The sequence below is a fragment of the Ascidiella aspersa genome, chromosome 2 (genome assembly GCF_963924565.1).
Source record: "Ascidiella aspersa chromosome 2, kaAscAspe10.2, whole genome shotgun sequence".
In the NCBI taxonomy this organism is placed as follows: Eukaryota; Metazoa; Chordata; class Ascidiacea; order Phlebobranchia; family Ascidiidae; genus Ascidiella; species Ascidiella aspersa.
The window spans coordinates 4,855,039-4,875,261 of NC_139448.1; the positions used below are offsets into that span (position 1 = coordinate 4,855,039).

At 36.4% G+C, this 20,223-nt stretch overlaps 2 protein-coding genes across 2 annotated transcripts; one reads left to right on the forward strand and one right to left on the reverse strand.

The window, feature by feature from the left end:
- Positions 1-3,416: 3,416 nt before the first annotated feature.
- Positions 3,417-8,211, reverse strand: LOC146163262 (mitochondrial tRNA-specific 2-thiouridylase 1-like). Its single transcript, XM_083382021.1, has 9 exons — positions 8,133-8,211; positions 7,745-7,872; positions 7,305-7,527; positions 6,960-7,024; positions 6,588-6,752; positions 6,040-6,210; positions 5,592-5,733; positions 4,929-5,011; positions 3,417-4,372 (listed from the first exon to the last, which is right to left on the reverse strand). The coding sequence occupies exons 1-9, from the start codon at positions 8,209-8,211 to the stop codon at positions 4,127-4,129; spliced, it is 1,302 nt and encodes a 433-aa protein (XP_083238147.1). The 3' UTR covers positions 3,417-4,126.
- A 755-nt stretch (positions 8,212-8,966) lies between these two features.
- LOC146163263 (uncharacterized) lies at positions 8,967-18,631 on the forward strand. Its single transcript, XM_083382423.1, has 9 exons — positions 8,967-9,281; positions 10,107-10,200; positions 11,910-12,043; positions 12,297-12,407; positions 12,709-12,855; positions 13,320-13,664; positions 15,250-15,571; positions 16,410-16,642; positions 17,038-18,631. Exons 1-9 carry the CDS (start codon positions 8,976-8,978, stop codon positions 18,211-18,213), a joined length of 2,868 nt encoding a protein of 955 aa, XP_083238549.1. The 5' UTR covers positions 8,967-8,975; the 3' UTR covers positions 18,214-18,631.
- The last annotated feature ends 1,592 nt before the right edge of the window (positions 18,632-20,223 follow it).

The following is a 20,223-nucleotide window of genomic DNA, read 5'->3' on the forward strand; positions in this document are numbered from 1 at the left end:
AAAGTGTAAAATCCACAGTGAAAAATATCACATTGTAAAAAGCCACACAACGTCACTAAAATGTTATGTTTAACTTTCATTTATGTGTTTAGCAACTTTTAAAGCGAGAAATTTAAGTTAAAGTCAAATTGTGTTTAAAAAGTTAGGTTTGACGAAAAGCAACAACATTCCGTAATAAATTAGGCGTATATCAGGCAGGATTATAAGGAATTTTTAAAGCGAAAATTTATCCAATTCTTTACAGTTACACGACAAAGCATGTCGGTCGCAAAGGGTTAAATTTAAAAGATCGCCGTTTCTGTGTGGCAGCAATTGCTCAGTGTACTGTACAAACATGTACAGCACTGTACAAAGAAGGCAGGCAACTTATCAAACAAGATTCCGTGGCACACAAAGTGGCAAAAGCAAACACGAGTTGTTACCCGGAACACAAAGCGATCTTATCGCTGATTTGGGCGATAAATTGGCGGAAGTTTGCCCGGCGAATACCGATCATAAAAATTCCACTAGATTTGTGTTGTTTTTAAGCAAAGAAATGCAGCAAAAACACTTGTAAACGGATTATATACGTTTTAAGAACGTAAAATTAATATCTTATTAAACATTTATTTGTGCTGAATGCTTTACATGTGTATTAAAACCAGTTACACTCGCTATTTTTTCCAAACTGGACAAAGAATTATTGTTTAACGTTTGACCCAATAGTACAAAACGGTAGTAGCAAATTTAGTGGATACTTAAGTTAAGCTGACGAATATAATAATAATATTTGGGCATTATTGTGCAACGATGGAACAAAAGCCACATATAAATAATTCATCAACAACTTTGGTGTTGTTACAAGCCCAATAAAGCTACAATTTCTAATAAACTGACAATTTTGTAGGAACGGCTAAGCATTTCAAACGGCTCTAAGCATATTTCATTTATTTAATTAACAACTTAGAATACTAAACAAACCATAGACGATTTATAAGGAATCTGCCAGTTTGTCTTAACTGCAAACTTAGGCGAGCCATGCATGTTACTCACATCATGCGATATATTTAGCCAAGCAGAAGAATCGTTAATTTACAAAAACAATCAAAGCTAGCAAAACCGCTAAAGACTTGCTACATTGTGGGATGCCCTGTTTTCTACGCTACACAGAAGCCGGCATTCAGTATAGGCGGGTACAATCTATTTACCTTATGCGCCAAAGCACCTTTAGGACAATCCACAACTTTTCAATTGACAGAGTTTCTTTACAAATCTTCGAATCCCGACCCAGAACGGACACAGATACCTTACAAGCTGCTTTCACGTTAAATCCCACCCCGCTATTGTTGCGTACACAATACAATTACGACGTAACAATGCGACCCGTCAGCTTGCCTTGCGCCATGGCGACCGAACGCCAATCGGTGTGACGATATTGGGAATTCCAAGACACTTTAGAGCAAATCATAATAACTTGAACCTTTGCCCGGTTGAGTTCCACGTAACAAAGCAAAAACAATAGTCCGTTGTTTTAATCCTCGCCTATCGTAAAATGCAAATGTATTTTTAGCAAGCTATGCTTTTATAAAAGCGCAGTGTTGTAAACAAGTCATTTTGAAATGACCAACTTTCAGTCAAGTCGTTAGTATTTTCGAATAAATAAAAAGTCCCAGTCCACGTCATCAATTGCCCAAGTCAAGTTCTAATTAAAGCAAGTCAACTTAAAGTCAAGTCTATGTCATAAAAAGATAAATAACCCAACTTAAAAACAACTTAATAAAAAAACTTTATTTCAACCCATGTCAAGTTTACGAAAGACCTAATTCAACCCAAGTCATTTGTCTAAAAGACTTAAGTCAAGTCAAGTCATTTGCTCAAAATACTTAAGTCAAGTCAAGTGATTTGAAAACAGTGACTTAAGTGCACTTAAGTCAAGTCATTACAACACTGTAAAAGCGTATTTTTATTACAAAACAAACCGTATGTCATAGGCGTCTACTGACGCTCAACGTACCGTAGTTCAAACAACGACCAGCAGACCCAATCATAATATTATGACGATGCCAGACAGACGAACTTACAATACTTTGAGGGAATATAAAAACGTTTACACACAGCAAATCAGAAACGGTTTATCCTTAGTTCCAACATAGATTATTCGGATGTAGTTCCTAATTACGTTCCCGTAGTAGGTTTACCATGCACATGTATACGAGACTACAAATAAATGGGCTGGAAAACCGTAAAACGGCAGCGTACTTTCCTTAAACAGTTGTAAAGTCATTTAATGCTTCACTATGTTTGTACTGCAATTTCAATTTGCAGGAACGTCAACAAAACGCTACAAATTTTACATTTTCCGATAGTAAATGATTTTTCGTCATTTAGAGCAGATGTTTGCTAAGGCTATACCGGTTACGTTAAACCAGGGGTTCTTAAACTGGGGTCCATGGACCCCTTGGGGGTCCGTGAACTAGTTTTGGGGGGTCCATGAAGCCCTAATTAAAGAACTAGTGTATACTTAGTAATTAATTTTCCAAAGAAAACACTTTAATTAAAAATTAAACGGTTTTGCACTGAATGCATAGTTAGACTCAATTTAACTTTCACATTTTTCGGACCGAAATAAATAGAGATATGAAGTCTATTTGTATTGTGACGTCATTTCGGAGCATTTCTTGCCTACCGGGGTCCACGCAAAGCAAAAAAAAATTTTTAGGGGTACGCGGTAAAAAAAGTTTAAGAACCCCTGCGTTAAACTTGGCGCGTCTCAAATCACTTTCTAAAGCGGCTATTTTGCGAACTTCTACGTCATTTTTGCATTTATTCCTGTAACGCGAAAATGTTTTCCATCCCTGAATTACTTAAACCTTTCAGGTCAACTGACTCGATAACCATTCTGTGGTTCTTCGTTGATGCTACTGTGTTCGCATTTGTAGCGACAAGCAAACAGTTATCTTTTCTACCTGGTACTTTTTCTATAAGCCGCCTTAAACGCCTATAAGCCGGTTCGTGCCCGCTTTGTAAGTTAATAGCCAACGAGCTAAATTCCACTCCAGTCACCAGTCAAGTAGTAAACAGCTCGTCACATTAAAAACGCTTTGAACAATGATTTGAAGTGCTGGAGAGGCGGCTTAACAATCTTGCACTCGAGTTAGGGGCTAAATAGGACTTGTCTCATCAATCTTAAAAAGTATCTCTTACGGAACATTTCTTGCTCAATGACCAAGCCCCTTGGTAGGTCTATACTTTGCTTGCGTTAAGTTGTCTTATACACAACAATTCTATCTTTTAGAGGCGAAGACTTTGTATTGTCTTTGAGATTAGCTAAAATCCAGGAAATTGCTTAAAAGAGGTTTACCTTTAAAACTGAGATGTCAATGTAATATTCAGCAAACTTTTGTGTAATTTTTTATTCAAAAGTGAAATAAATTAATAGTGTCCTCGATCGTAGCAGATAAAGATAAAAAAGGCACAATGTCATTGTATGATTGCTTGTTGAGTAAAATAGAGGCTAGAACAGCGGTTCTCAACCAGTGGGCCATGGCTCACTTGGGGAGGAATTAAAAAGGAATGTAAAACTATTGTTCAGCTGCAAGCATCTCACTAATGCACGGTTGAATAAATAATCTGTTTTGAAATATGTTCTGCTGTGTTTTGTTCTAAACCTATTTTACAGTTTTTCCTCTCATAAAAATTTATTGGGCCACAGATTTTTTTGCAACGTAAATGGGCCACGAAAGATAAAAGGTTGAGAACCACTGGGCTAGATGGAACATAAAGTTTTTGTTGTGGCAAATTATCCTGGCAGAAAGGATATTCAATTTGACCCATTCTTTTACCCTTTTGTAAACAGCGGACAAATTTTTGCTTTGGTGAAGTAACGCTAAAACACCATCAATTTTTTAAATAAATAAATTTAGAAAATAGTTCAATAAGTACTGTAATTAGTGGTACTAATTACCAATTTAGTACCCATCTACATACTACTTGCATAAGTAAGATATTTTTTTATCAGCAAACAATTAAAAAAATAATAAGATTGTGTTTTTCAGATAATTTAGCAGTTACGATCCCCCGGGGTTCTTACAACGGAAGAAGAGCCACTGATTCCCTAATAAATAAATAATGATTGTTTTAACTGGCGTTATCTCACGACGACATCTATGACTTGTTGCCGTTGCAAAAAATTGTCCGCTCTGCTTTGCATTGCTTCATCAGGGAAAGCCCCGACTTCGCGACCGTACACGTCCGTTAGGTGGAGCCAGAGATCGCGGTTTTTGCGAAAGGGCGCGAAGTCGAATTCGCTGTAGCGACTTTCGTGAACGGATGGACCGCAATCGGTGATAGCAGCGCCACCTAGGCATTCGTCTCCGCTGTAAAATACTGCGTCCTAAAAAAAAATTTAAAGAAAAAATATTTTGATGATAAATTATACAAGGATATGTTTTTTGGAAAAAATGGTAGATTAAAATTTCAAAGTAAAAATTAGTCGCGCAAAATATATTTCGGCCCAAAATGAAGCCCTAGTTTTTAAAGCCAAACACAGACCAGAAGTAAGAAAAAAGACACTACATTATAGAACACTATTACATGGTTGCCACACATTTATAAGAAATTAATTTTCAATGACTTTCCAAAAAATGTATAGGTTTTTGAAGACCTAAAATTACACCAGCCGAAATGCTTTGAATATAATTCGAAAATAAAACAGTGCCAGTGTCAACACAAAGAAACAAATATATATTAAATTTTGTATTTCTATGGGACTTTCAAAGCACGTAACTAATAGGCTACACAAAAAACAAAAAATTAAAGACTATTTAAATACTTTTGGAGAAACATAGGTTTTTTTGAAGACTGAGCAATAACAAATTATTTTAACAGACATTTAAAGATTCTAAAACTTTGTGGCAACCCTGTATTACATTTTGTAGATGGAAACGAACCTGTCCCGGGGTAATTGCACGCACAGGATGATCCAACAACACTAAAGTCTGGTTGTCGCTCACTTTGTGCAACCTGCAGTTCACTGAAATACATATTATAAAGTCATTTCGATTGCTAGATCGAGCTACTTTGAATAATACGACTACATTTGTTCAAGAACGGTACCTTGTTTTTGTTTTTTAAATATAGAAAATGTCCATAATATGACAGAAATAGTTTACAGTAGGCTGGCACAGATTAACAATAAGAATGAAATGACAAATTTTAATTTGGTTTATAGCGACTGTTTAACATAATATTGAAGAGTAACACTTTACTAATTGTATATTGGTTAATAACTTGTAAAATAACGGTAAAAAGGATAAAACGACCTGCGTAAGATAATCTGATTTTTATCTATTGCAACGTACAAATTTCAGAGATACGATTTTAGTGACAGCCAATGCAGACTGCACCAGGGCGACAAAAATAGGTAACATATTATCACACGTGCTAAAGAAACTAGGCTACGCTCTGTAGGAAGAGGAAGCTTATGCGCCTTTGCAATTACACAATAACGTCTATTCATTGCTACAGGAACATAACAAAAGTATAAATAATTTCGAGTACGACTGCAAATAATTACTATCAGGCAACAGTAGTTATGCGCTCTTTACTCTCACCTAGTGGATGGCGATGTTGAAACCTAAATTGGGCCTCCGTAGCGCCTCCAGCGGTAAACTTTGGTGCCGAGTGAGACACCCAGTGGACGGGTCCGGTTACAAAACTTTTGCTGAAGAGCAGCGGATGATTCGGACCTTCTGCCTAGAAAATATAAAAAGATTTAGAATTATTGGTTTAAGAGATGATTGTCAAATTAGAAAAAAAAGGTGTAAAAAACAAAGTAATATAGTTTTCTATTTTTGTCTACTTTTTAGAAATTAATTTTCAACATAATTATTGAAATTTAAAAGCCTTTACAAATTACAAATAACAATGGAACAGGTTTTAAAAAAATATGTATATAATAAAAATAGAAAAGTTAAACAAAACATATAGCAAGTTTTTGCAAAAGATTTATATAATAATTTCTAAAGTTAAAATATATAGATTGATTTTGACAAAACTTACCACAATTACATCTCCGGTAGTAACGTCTTTATGAACCACAACCTGGAGTTTAGCGAGTCCTCCGATACCACTTCGCTGACCAATTGTGTACAAGAAGCAGCCGTTGTGTTCACCGAGAACTTCACCGCTGTCATAAGACACAAACTTGCCATGCGATGGCGGTATGTAGTTCTGCAAATTGAATTTAAATAATCAACATTTATTAAGTGACAATTTAAAACATAATGGGGGATTAAGTAGTGTTATTGTGTTTATATCGTTTGAGCAAGCAAATTTCTGTAAAATACCAATTTTATACATAATGGGGGTATTTAGCTAAATAAATTTTAATATTTGAAAAAAATATTAAAAAAATAAAGTAAAAATTATGAAAATATAGACAAACTTTAATCTTATTCTTACTGGTTTTGACATTTTGTTAAAGATTATAAATTTATTAGTTTATATATAATTTGTTTTTATTAGGAATTTTTAAAAATTAAAGGGAGTTTTAAATTTAAAATAAAAAATTGCTTCATGAACAGCAATTTAAAAATAAAAACACTTACTGAAAGAAAATCTTTGAACGATCGCTTTCCAATGAAGCAAATCCCCATGCTTTCTTTTCGATCCAAAGTAAACTTTATTTCAGAACTCTGAGCAATCTCTTTAACTTTGGACTTTTTTAGGTCACCAAGAGGAAAGTAAGTTCTCTGCAAAGCCTTGTTTGATATCTAAAACAAGAAATAAAAAAATTTTATACCAAAAATAAAATTAGAAAAACATTTGTTGTTTTTTAGGCCATTTACATCTTAAATCAAACTTTTACTTATTTATCAACCAGCGTTTGTATATATTTATTTAACAAAATCTATATTGCAAGGTAGCACTTTCAAGTAAAAAAATGTAGTAAGTAGCTATGAGTAAGAGAGGTATCTGACCTGGTGGAGAAAAAATGTTTGATCTTTAGTTTCATCAATTCCTTTAAGAAGTCTTACATCTAGACCTATAACACACTTTGTTTTACATACATAGTAATAGTTTATGATTTGCTGATAAAAAAAACAACTTAACATTGAGATCAGTACTTCTAAAGCCTAAAAATATCTACAATTTAGGTTAAAAAGATTAAAAGCTTTTTTTTAAAAACATATAATAGTGCAATTTATGTACCAAGAACTAATTTTTACACTAAATTTATAACTTACAGTGTTGGAACAGGCATAGGCCCCAAAATAACCAATAAATAATAATATTATAACAATTATCTGTTAAAGTTATTATACCTTTCTGTTTATTGAAAACTTTTTCTCCAATGGTGGTTCTTGCATAATGACCAGTTGCAACAATAACATCTTGGCTATCGACAATCCTTTGACACTTCTTGTGGAAAGCATCAAACTTGACGTGTTTATTGCACAAAACATCAGGGTTTGGTGTTTGACCATTAATAAAACTGGCAAGTGTTGGTTCAAACACATCAAGCCAATATTCTTTCACCAGGTTTACCTAAATAATAATAGAAAGTAACCAATATTTATTGTTTAAAGTTAGTCAGAGTGGAAAAACAATATTTAGTTAGTAGAATGTTTTTATAATGTTTTTGCAATATATTTATTTAAAATTTTAGATAATTTTTTTGGAATTTTTAAAATGAAAAATTTATTACGTAGAATTTTGAAAAACGTTGCAGGATAATAATTTTTTTGGTAATGTTATACTTTACCTCATGAAATGGTATTTCAAGGTTTTTGCAAACTTTTTGAGCGTATATTTTATCCTCATCATTTCCACAACTTCCCAATTCATCACGGATGTCCCAATTTCTCATAAAAACACCAACGACATCCAGACCTAAAATTGGAAATCATACAATTGAGGTATACATTAAGTATGTCTAGTTACATTTTTTATAAATTTATAAAAAATGTATTAATTCCAATATGATGTATATCAATTATTTTATGATGTTTTATTTTTTCAATGCAAAATTGCAAAGGACTGAATAAATATAATAATAAAATTTCACCCTAACAAACCCGCTCCCTAACCCAAATTATGTTAGCCCGAAAAAAATTTGGTGGGATTCTAGACCAGCGTCAAAGTTTGTTTACCTTTGCGTTTCATTAGCAATGCAGCTACCGCGCTATCAACGCCGCCAGAAATGGCACAAATAACCTTTCCGAACGACATTTCACATATTTTCATATAAATTATCGCCCGGGAGTATTTAAATTATTTTGAAAATCCTTGGAAGTCAAAACAGAAAAGAAAAATAAATAAAAATAATCTGATCGAAATCGGTTATAAAGCAAGTCAGGTTGAACAGCGGCCATATTGCTTCTTCTTCATTTAGCAAGCGTAAAAGGGCATTTGCGTCAATCGAAAATGTTTAAGTTAAAGTTCCCAGACGTGTAATATCTTAAAATGTTTAAGAAATAAAGAAAAAAAACGCAACATGAGCAATTTGTTGTGAAAACTAAAAACCCCCGTAATATTTACGCAAACGTCAAAGGCAAAAGGAGATATTTCAAAAAGAAATCGCCCATCTTTTTTTGAGAAATCGCTCGCGCGTGAAGCGCTGATCACGTGGTTAGTCAAGCAGGTCCAGTAAAAACGAACGTCAGGTATCAAAAGACCGACTTGTTTAAAACCTGCTTGAAAGTCAATCAGTTACTCCTTCTGCATAGCATTTTTCGAGCTAATTTAAAGTAAAATTGTTAACCATACTGTTACATAAGTGATTTAGTGTTGTTCAATAGAGTAGTTAAAATATTGACTGTTTATTTGATGGAAGCATGAATGTTTCATGCTGTCATTCGGACGAAAATTTATACGCGAAGGCCTGACGTGTTTTTTGTCTTGTTTTTGGTTTTTAGGCGGTAAGTCGTTAGTAACGAATCCACACTTTTATATGTTTTTCGCAGTTTTAGGCCGAAAAAAAAACCGCTGGAACAATGGCCGTGGCCAAACCGAATGCGTCGTTTACCTTCACTATTAAAGTGACAGGGGACGAGCCGTCGGATAGTGACACAAACGAGCAAGAGTTTAAGTTCGATTTAACACCACCCCCAAAACCGAAAAAGCGTAGGGGCAGGCCCCCCTTGAAGAAGGTCAGCGGGCAAGATTCGTCCTTTACGTTTCCCATCGAAGGTGGTAAGCCTGGCAGACCCAAACGGAGGAACAGGCGACTGCCGTTGAAGCTTCGACAGCAAATCATAAAGAAAGAGATTATTGTTCCACCGGAACCGGCTGGTGCACAGGTAACAACTTTCATGACTGATTGTTTCGCTGCCTCTGTAGTAAATGATTCTAAAAATGCCCTGGCATTACTGGCTTCATAATTTGTTGCTGCCAAAGATTCTGGCAAAATATTTTTCACAGAAACTCTACGAAAATTCTGCAATTATTTAACAGGGTGATATATTTTTTGTAACACGGTGATGTATTTTTTGCCTGTCACGGGCTTGGATCTTGACTACTTTTATTGTCAAAGGTTTTTGCAGTAAGGCACTGAAATGCAATCTGGCCTTGTATAAGTAGAAAAATTGGCGCTCTTTCACTAATGTACGTAAAAATTAATAAAAAAAAAACTTTCTTTAAATGCCGCATACCACAACGCATATTGTTTGGGTTAGGGTGCGGGTTAGCGTTTGGTTGAGGGTGGGTCAAGTTATTATTAATACTAAACATAATATTACTTGACCCACCTTCACCCAAACGCTAACCCGCGCCCTAACCAAAACAATATGCATTGTGGTAAGCGGTATTATTTTGTTTTGTTTTTTGCATAAATTTTCACGTACAATAGTGAAAGAGCGCCGGAAAGGCACTAAAATGCAATCGGGCCTTAGGAACATTTATAACGTTTCTTCACTCTTCTTTGTTTACTTTTATAAACATTATAGTTAGTGGGAGTTTGGGTAAAATTTTGAATATTGTCACCAGAATGTTATGCAGATATCTATTAATAGGTAGTTAATTATTAAGTGACCCTTTAAAATGTCAGATAACTCTATCACTTACTCACAGTTTCTGCCATATGAGAAAAGTAGTTTTATGTACAAATGTTTTGCATTCGTTTTCAGTGGTTCACATCCGCAGAAGATGCCTACAATGCTATACAAGCATTCCAGGTGTCAACTTACACCAAATTCATCAAACATTTTACAGACAGACCAAGTAAGTGCTGTGACTGAAGCAGTAGCAAGTAATTCCCCACTAAAATTAACCACTATGTAGCCTAATATGCCACATCATGGCTGTTCTTGGCATACAAAGACATTTGACCCGAATCCCAGAGTGAGAGGTCTCAGCATTTTTGCAATTGATTGTATTCTATGTTGTTTGACTTCTATTTGGCTTTATACTAGCGTCTTCAATGACCACAGTAATTATTGTGTGTACCAACTACCAAGATTTAATTGTAAATATACTCAATAAGCAATATAAACTGAGTGAAGTGTCTTTGTCTAAAGTTCAACAACTTATAAAGGAAAGTGTTTTAGCAGCCTGCTCTTTAAAAGTTTAAATAAATATTACCGAAAAACATGCCATCAACAAACTAGGCAGACATTACTCATTATTAAAGCGACTATCACTTAATCTCAATCATTTGAACAATCCAGTTCAATATCATTTGTCAGTATTACTATTAGTTTCAAATATGAAATAATATTTATATCAGGGTCCAGGGATGTTCGATTATAGCAGATTGGAACCGATACCCGATGCCAACTAGTATCGGTACTTATCTGATACTAGGGGGGTGTAGGTGCCAATCTGATACCAAATCAAAATAGGCACATCGCGTGCAGTCGACGAAGCTCCGTATAAACACTTGGAAAATATGCGGGGATTTTCTTAAATTTCATTTTTTTTTAATTTGTAGAATGAATGTCAAAGTCTGGAAGTAGGTAGCATGGTTGGGTTTAGATAAAGAATGAATATCAAAGCCCACACAGAAGTAGGTAGCATTTTAAACATTTATTTTCAAAGAATAAAGATTTATGCGAAACATTAACAAAAAGCTACCTATAGTTTCAGAATAGTTAATTCTAACTACAACCTCCGGCCAATTAGCCATGATTTGTTACCCAATGCAGCAATTCCTCTGGTATATTTATTAAAACTAGTAGGTTAACAACTGGTGTTATTTTGTTTGTTTGAGCATATTTATGCGGCATTGGTATTGGATCCGATTGTAATACTTTATATGTCCAAGATTGGATTATAGCAGGGGGGTTCTAAACCTTTTTTCCTTTATTACCCATTTCTGTCCAGATCAAATTCCCATTACCCAAAATCTAATTTTATTTATTTTACTCTCTAACTGTACTAAAAACATAAAACCCCGGTATTCAACAAAATATAGCTTGCTTGTCTTAACACTAACTCTAAATGTACACTTAGCTATACTACTCCAAATAACTCCACTAAGAATACCTTCAAAAATATTCACTAAACCGCTGTAATCGAACTGAACTGATTATGAAAACAATAGCTAGGCTAGCAGATACAAGAAAAATCTTACTATTCATAACATAAAAATAAAATATGTGAAACCGGCGACAAAAATGATCACTACGACGAAACAATTCTGAAACCTGTTTGGTTGTTTTGAAAGGGCTCGAAACATCAAAAAAGTGCAAGTAATAAAGCGACTTTATACCTCTTACAGACTTGTGACATTGTTGTTACATTCATATTTTTAAATATTCTGGTTTAGATAATTACCCACTGCTATTCTGAAATTACCCACATATGGGTAAATACCCATAGGTTAAGAACCGCTGGATTAAAGTGTCAAGTTTTGGATATCATTAGTATATGCATATGTGTTTTTGCAAAGTATTTTCATGTTGAGTGTGATTTTCATTTGTCGCTTTTAGATCCTGCTAAAAGGAAGATACGTTGGCATGACCAAACCTGTACTCCTTACGTTATTACCAAGAGTGAACGCCTAGCATGTCACCACGGAAAAGACCGCAACAAAGCCTACAACGATAAGCGACTACTAAAAAAGGTAGAATATAATTAACTCATAAAACATGTAGACCTTAATTATTAGCAGTAAAATGTCTTTTTCAAACTAAAAACAAGTCACATTTTACACGAAATTTGTTATTAAATTTGACTAACTTTTGTAGGACCATACACACTTCTTGAAGCCAGTGTAAGGACACGTTTGTGCCAGAGCTTGTCTTGGAAACATACATAGTTAATTAAATGCACAGTGTTGTCAATATTGTTTTAATTTAACATACTTTTACTTTCAGTATTTGGAGAATCCGAATATGAAGCGCAGATCATTTTCAAAAGGAACAATCAAAACTAACTGTGAGTCATCAATTGGTATCATGGAAGTCCTGAAGTTTCCAGAATTTGTGGTGAGAAGCCAGTTTGAGCATAATTTGTATTATACATACATATCTGTGGATATATATATGTGTGTGTGTGTTTATAAGTAACTGTTTGCATAAAAAACTGTTTTATATCATGGGAAGATTACCAAATTAAAACTTTTATTTTCTTGCATTAACCATAGACCTTTATTTTACCAGGGCAGGCACATAACTATTTATTGGCAACTATTATTTAAAGAACATCAGGCATAAGATAAGGATTTCATAAATAAAATGTTCAAACAGGAAAATAAACCATTCCAAAAACTTTTTGATTTTGTTTTAGTTGCCTGTGATGACAGAATTCCGCAAAAAGTCGATGAGCAAAGACCTCCGGACTGCGATCAAGCGTGGCGATGAGATGACAACCGAATATGCTTGTCGTGTAATTTTTCCATCGGAGGACTCACACTCTGGCCACATTATTGGAGAAGTAAGAATTACTTGTTTTTTACGCTACAAAGGCGTTCTGGTTTAAATCTTAGGTGTCTTTAAGTTGGCGGAAAACTTTTGTAGTGTGCAGCTCAGGGTTATTTTTCGATAAATATTTACGTTAAATAATTATTGAAAAATACACTAGGATTCAATATTCTAGATTCTTAGATAAGAAACCTAATATTATAAAATCCCCTTGGATTCTACTTTGAACATCCTTAATTGTTACTATTGCAAGCATTTTAGTAAAGCGCAAGGAAATTGCAAATATTTGCCTTGACTAATAGTATATCACAAAAATCAGCGAATCATGTTATAAATGTCGCCGACTCAAACATTCTGGAAGCCCCGCGATTTTAAAGTTTCAACAACCCTAACCTTAAAACCTTAACTTTATTTCTCCTAAAAAAAGTTTTATGATCTCAAACCCATCCATTTTTACAGCACTATATTTCCACGCAGGCTGCCGGACTGAACACCATTGACCATCGGCTAGTGGAGCGAATCCACGAGCTAGTGTCCGATGGGATGTACAGCATCCCGGAGCTAAAGAGGAGCCTAGAGTCCTTCGTCAAGCACGAGCTCTTCAAGGAGCATCCTCAACCTAGTCCCAACAACCGGAGGTTCTTCCCGACCAAGCGCGACATCCGCAACCACAGCTACATGGCTTACGCCAAGCGCATCCTGTCCCAGATCGACCAGGAATCGATGCACCTTGTTGTCGATGATTGGAAGAAGTTGTCGCAGCCTAACGACAACATCATCTTCCGTCCGCACGTCACTACCACCAATGATATCGGAGACCAGGTAGAAATCCATAAAAGTTTACGAAATTAGACGAACATCTTTTTTTAGATGTCATTTAAGCGTAAATCGACCAGTGCTTCCCAATCTCTTTTTTAGTCCGCGACCCACTTTTATTGCAAGTTATATTGTGCGACTCACAATAAGATAAGACCAAATTGGTTAGCAATAATTTGAAATGCAACTAATTGGAAAAAAGATTAGCAGTTACATAAAACCTGTATCTTTACTACTGGCGGTTGGCCTACGTACTGAAATAGTTAATGCGACTAAAAACACATCTAATTGTTACGTTTTTGTTCATTGATGCCTAAATGTTACTTAATGCAAGTTAATGGTAATGCAATAATTTCCCGATCTAATAGAAAACTGTAACATCTAGAATGCTTCGCGACCCACTGGTTGGGAAGGCTGATTTGGATCTCTTTCCTAAAGATTTTTAGGCGTTATTCTGACGATTTTTGGTCTTATTACGACACTTTTTTATTTGTTGTGCACTAGCTTTTACCAGAGTGTAGAAAAATGATCGACTTGGCAATATTGCCACATTTACCGTTTAAATCACGACGTCGACGCTACAACGATTGGGGTATGGGATTTTTAATAATTTTATTTGTTTATTACGGCATAAAAAACACCAAATGTAACTGCATACAAACACAGGCACAGCGCAAGAAATTACGATAACATTAGGGCGTGACGTATACTATTGATTACTTTTTGGCTTTGAGATTCACATATAGTGATAAAACAACACAGCAAAGAAAACACCTTGCATTAGGTTTGAATTCATCTCAAAGTTATGTTGACCTAAGTAAAAATCCCTTTTAATTTGAAAGGAAATCCCCTTTTTGGAAAAACTATATCATTTTATCGTAGTAAATATTGTTTAAGATATAGACATATTTGGGAAAAGCAAAAAAAAAATATCCACTGCTATTACCAGTGAACTAATGTATAGGTCTTTCTCTAGGTGTAACAGTGAACTATAGGAATAATAGTTCGAAGAATTACCTTATTTAAAGTTATCAGACTTTCAAGGCAAAAATTGATTTAATGGCAAATTGAAGTTAAAAAAAAGTGAAGGTTGTAACTTTAAAACTTTAAACCTGAAATAACGGGATAAACAAACTGTTCTCACAGGCTGTTACATTGTGGCATATTGTACAATCCAATACTAAAACAACTGTTGTTTTTGCCAACGAGTCGTGGAACAAACGCTTTGCTATCATTCCGACTGGTTTTGTCTTTCCACGCGCTTCTAAAAGTTTATTGATTTTGCGACGCACCAAGCAATTGGAATTTTATTTATTTAATTTTGTCAGAAAAAAGCACAAAATGTAAATCATACTCGAAAACGCAGCGCAAGAAATTAAGATAACCTTTAGGTGTGTGTTTTGTACAGGTCGCCATTATCTTATAAAATACATTTCAATACACATTTGTATAATAATAAGCAGTTACAAATCACCTTAAACAGATGACGATACATGTTCGTATCGAAACGTCTTTATAAAGATGATACCGACGAGCATTTCGGATTCGACATTTATTATTAACCACAGGTTTTATTGTTTTTTGCCAACAGGTTGTGGAACAAACGCTGCTCTTCGCTCACCAGTTTTCCTGGCAGCGTAAACTCCTCCAGCGCTACGGACAAACCGTTTCTCTTCTCGACGCCAGCGGAAAGTACTCTGGCTCTGAGTTCGTACTCCCATTATTCTTCCTCACCGTAAAATCCAACATTGGCTACCAGCTGGTGGGGAGCTTTATAACACAGAATAAAGAGGCTCCCGATATTGAAGAAGCCCTCAAGGTTTTCCAGCAGTGGTCCACCGAATGGAATCCAACCTTCCTTATGAGCGCAAGAAGTCAAGAGGAAATTCTCAAAATCGAAAGGCTTTTTCCTGGTAAGACATTTCTGGTGTTATGTTTATAGATCAGCGGTTCTAAATTTCGTTTGTATTGGTTTTTGAATCTACTGTTTATTCTGCACGTTAATGGGGGTCACGCGGCTTAGATATTAGCATAAGGTTCGCCTTGAACTAAAATTACTTTTACCAATCAGAACTTCGCCCGGAAAATTCCGGCACGGCGTCTGCGAATTTCCGGGCATTTTGCAATAATTCAATGAATTAGATAACTTTTATTTATCTTGGCTGATGGCCGTATTTGTCTTAATCAAAAACTGAAAACAAGTGGCACTGTTGACGAATTGTATTTGATGTTGACCAGCTTTCACACAACCGTGCTTTATCAGGTCAGAATTAGAGAACGGTAAAAAAAAAAAAGTAAAGGCGCAAGCACATAGAATAAAGAGCGAAAAGCTAGACACAAGCACGCCCCACAAGCACACCTGGGCGAACTATCTAAAAACCACACTTTTAGCAAAAAATATTCCAAAAATATTAATATTCAGTCGTATTAACATCTAATTGTGGAGATTTTCATTTTTACGATCTAAACTACACGGCATACTAGGTTTCCAAGGCTATAAGGCCCTGGAAAAATTCGGCCATAAATGTTTTTAAGTTTAAATTTTTGTTATGCTGATAGTGATACCGATCCAGTACCAGTACAGTTTTTGCTGAAAAACAAATGACTGAGTCGAGTAAATATGTGCCTTGTGTGTGAGTAGATAAATAAATCGTTTCACTTATGCCGTCGAATTAGGCCCTTCTCTAGTAAACAGCCTTAGGCCTACAGTACCCTTAATCCGGACCTGATCATGATAATGTTAATTTACAGACTGCCGAGCTCTCCTGTGCGAGTTTCAGGGCGTCGCCGACGCTCAAGGCAACATCGACATGAACGATATGAGCATCGTTAAGGTGGAAACCTTCAAGTTCTCAGCCGTGGAACCGTTTCCCCGTTACAAGGCCGACAAACCGGACAAGCGTACTCTGAAGCGAATCGACGAAACTCTGAACAAAATCCGCGACGTTACGATGAAGATTAAAACCAACACGGAACTCCAAGAGGTGAAAGTGAAGAAAGACCGATATATCGGTTTACCGATAATATCGGCCAAAATTTTGCTTCTACCGATATATCGGTATCGGTAAATTTGAGACGATACTTTTGCTGATTTTTTTTTATGAAAATAATTAAATATAGCTTTTACTGAAAAAGAAACAATTTTTTATTTTTGGCACAAAAAAATTTGTTCAACATCATGCAATTTTAAAATAAGGGTTAAATAAATGTAGAAAAGCTAGATAAACTGAAATCTCTTTGGATTTTAATTTTTAATAATTGAATTTATTACAATATGCTAGGTGTATAAAAAATCGATATCGGTATCGGGTATAGGTTGGCAAAAACATAAAAAAATCGGTTATCGGTATCAGTCTGAAAAAGTAATATCGATCTCTAGGTGGAAGTCCAGCTCAACCGACTCCTGGAGAAGCTACCGGAGGTTCCGGAGGACACAAAGAAGCCTGATCTCGGCAAGAGGAAAGCGGCGATAACAAACGGCGAAGAAATGGATCCGAAGCGTTTAAAGACCTCCGCTCCCGTGACCCTTGATTTCAGTAACTACTCCATGCCTGGAGGACACCAACAGGAGGTCCACATCCACTCGCATCCCTTTGAAGATGCAGGAGGACCCCACCAGGAAGTCCAGATCCCCGCGCATCAGTTCGGAGCGGGCGGGCAGGAGGAAAGTTTACAGATCCAAGACCCGATCGAAATCACTCCGCACGTCTCAATCTTCGAGACTTACAACATCTCTTTGAACGAGACTCTGCTGAAAAACGGTCCGCACAATCTTTCCTTACTCCAGCTTAAATCCCTCGAACCAACGATGAGCGAAGACGAAACCGCGCTGCTCGTTTCGCATGACGCTTCCTTCAAAGTCGGCTGGCTCTACGACGAGATAATCAACAGCTACATGTGGTCTTTGAGCATTAACCACGAGCATATCATCTACGCTTCATCCACCGTAGCTCAAATCATGGAGCGACGCGGTTCTCTGAAACGCCTTTGGCAGAACGTGTCCTTAGAAAACAAACACTACATATTTATCCCTTGGAACCCTTCAGGAAGCCACTGGGTCCTATTGGTAGTGCATCTAAAGCGTAAGTGTCTCTTATACCTGGATCCGCACCAGATGGTGGACCTCGACGCGAACTCAAACGTCCAAGCAGCCAAGCACTTTGTCGATTTCGCCGTCTTCGCAAAGTTCAAGTTCCGCTTGCGCTTTGTCGAGAGCCCGGTGCGCTCGCTGCAGCCGGACATGGAGAGCTGTGGCGTGTACATCTGCATGTACGCAAAGTGGCTGGCTTCTGGCGATTCGCTGGTCCAAGCGCCCGACAGCAACGGTGAAGAAAACGGCGCCTACAGGCAAAACATTTTGGACGAAATTGCCGGCGACTGTTTGAAGGAGATCCTGTCGAACCGCGAGGTTTGTAAAGTATGCGACGACAACGCCAAAGCAGACTGGATCCAATGTACCAGGTGCCAGCAGTGGCTGCATATTGAGTGCGTGGGTTTGACCACAGAACAGGCGCAAATGGTCAAGTATTTTGTCTGTCCACTGATCATCCATTGATCTACGGGCGTCAGACTTGGCAAATCGAACCGTGGTTTCGCGTGGCTTGACCACTGAATGGATGGGGTGTGGTCAAGAGTTGTTAGTCCGGTCCTACTAAAACAAAGCGGTATGTTCAAAAATTGTTAGCACGGCTTCGGCCGGTCGTGAGTTCGAACCTCACTTCAGAAAGAACCGTGGTTCGGCCATTAGGCCAAGGGATGTTGAAGCAGATTGTTCATGGAAATATTTACTTACGAGCGCTGTTTGCGAGGGTATGGCATTGAACGACAAGGCGGAATGAATCGTGCCTTTTTGATTTTTACATACCTCTCGCACAACTAATAAGCTAGTGCTTCTTTGCCTTGCTTAGAACCTCGTGTTCACATTGCTGGATGACAGGCCTGTTTGTATGGTCCGGAATTTTGTTTTAATGCGGGTCCACAAAGTAATACATATTGTGAATTTAATGATCTTAGATATTGGTAGTAAGTTCCTTTAAAAGTATCTTAAGTACAGACATTCTTAGTCACATCCAAGTTAGTATGCAGCAGACTCATTTTTCTTGTAGTGACCCTTGTTATTTTAATTCGTGCAGGCCTGTCGTATGCATAGTTTCCATATTTGAACTCCTAACGCTTCACTTCACAATATTCAGGGATCTAGAATGGTTCATACTTAAATTTTTTCGCACGTCATACTTAATTAAAAAAAAAGAGGAAACAAACAGTGGTGCACAGGTTGCAAAACGTTGGTCACCTCTACTCTTATTCTTATTTGTGCTTCTTTTCTTCTTGCTGAATGATTTTGCGCACGTAACTGTACAGTTATTATCCAGGTGTGGCAAATTTCATTCAAATAAGTGTGTGTTTTGAAACTGTTCAAGGTGTTTTCTGCGTCCTTATGTTATTACTATTCTGTGAACTTGTTGACTTGTCGCATATTTCATGTGATCTGCCCAGTTCGAAATAAATTATTGCCAACGGAAAATCGGTTTGCATAAAAAAAAATATTTTTAATTGGTGAAAACAGTGGCGGAAAATTCGAGTATAGGAGACGTTGTAGATCACTGCCTAATTTTTTTTATGGAATCCACCATCAGTTTGCTAAATAAAGGGTTACGCCAGTTAGTGTTTCTCCAAATTTTTTCGCGGCGATACAAATCTTTAGCTTAAAAAAAAACAATCTTGAGAATACCTTATTCCAGTGGTTCTTAAACTTTTTGAGACACGCCCCCCTTTTACAATTTTAACAAAACTCGCGCCCCACCGTGTTTAAAAACAACATTAAGCAGAACAGCAATTTATTCTCGGGTAAGTTGCATTAATGCGAATTGTTTTTGGATACCAAATGTTTAATTCGAGGATTAGTAGCAGGGAAATATCACTTCACCTTAATGTTTAGTCATAATTCATACAGAGTTTGTCAATTTCTCGCGCCCCCCTTGTGAACCTCACACGCCCCCCAGTTTTAAGAACCACTGCCTTATTCATTTCATTTAACTTTTTGTAAGGAAACATAACATTAAACGTTATCATAACCCGGTTGGAATTTAATTTAGATACGTCATTTCTTCGTGTTGCTTGAGAAACTTTTCTTAATTTTTATCGTTCCATTTTTTCATTCTACGCTAAAAGCTTAATTAAGCCTAAAACGGACTCCCCGAAACTAACCCACAGACACTACCTTTGAGGGTAACTCCGGTCACTTGCTTTATTACTGTAATTAACTCTAGCAAACGTATTAGAACAGTTTTGTTGTTATTAGTGATAAACGAAATGGTAAAAATAACGGCCCAAGTAGACGTAAAAAACGCATGAACATTTGCCGAAAACGTTTAAACAATAAAGCATGTCGCTTTTTACGTCTATTTGGGCCGCTATTTTCACCATTAAACTTGTGAACAGATCCGTATATAGGCTAGTGTTCCATGGTGGTAAACCGTTCAGCAAATCCCGTCGCATGTGTGTACACTCGTTTGAGAAAAAAGCAACAATTTATTCGTTCAACGACAAACGAAGAAATTCAAGA

What these genes read in the sequence shown, in the direction of transcription:
- LOC146163262 (XM_083382021.1), bottom strand. Translation starts at nt 8,211, where the DNA reads ATGTCGTTCGGAAAGGTTATTTGTGCCATTTCTGGCGGCGTTGATAGC. An exon ending in AGTTTTCAATAAACAGAAAG is followed by an intron (nt 7,025 to 7,304) that starts GTATAATAACTT and finishes AGTGTGTTATAG; the next exon opens with GTCTAGATGTAAGACTTCTT. An exon ending in TCAACATCGCCATCCACTAG is followed by an intron (nt 5,012 to 5,591) that starts GTGAGAGTAAAG and finishes TATGTATTTCAG; the next exon opens with TGAACTGCAGGTTGCACAAA.
- LOC146163263 (XM_083382423.1), top strand. Translation starts at nt 8,976, where the DNA reads ATGGCCGTGGCCAAACCGAATGCGTCGTTTACCTTCACTATTAAAGTG. An exon ending in ACATTTTACAGACAGACCAA is followed by an intron (nt 10,201 to 11,909) that starts GTAAGTGCTGTG and finishes TGTCGCTTTTAG; the next exon opens with ATCCTGCTAAAAGGAAGATA. An exon ending in CCAACACGGAACTCCAAGAG is followed by an intron (nt 16,643 to 17,037) that starts GTGAAAGTGAAG and finishes ATCGATCTCTAG; the next exon opens with GTGGAAGTCCAGCTCAACCG.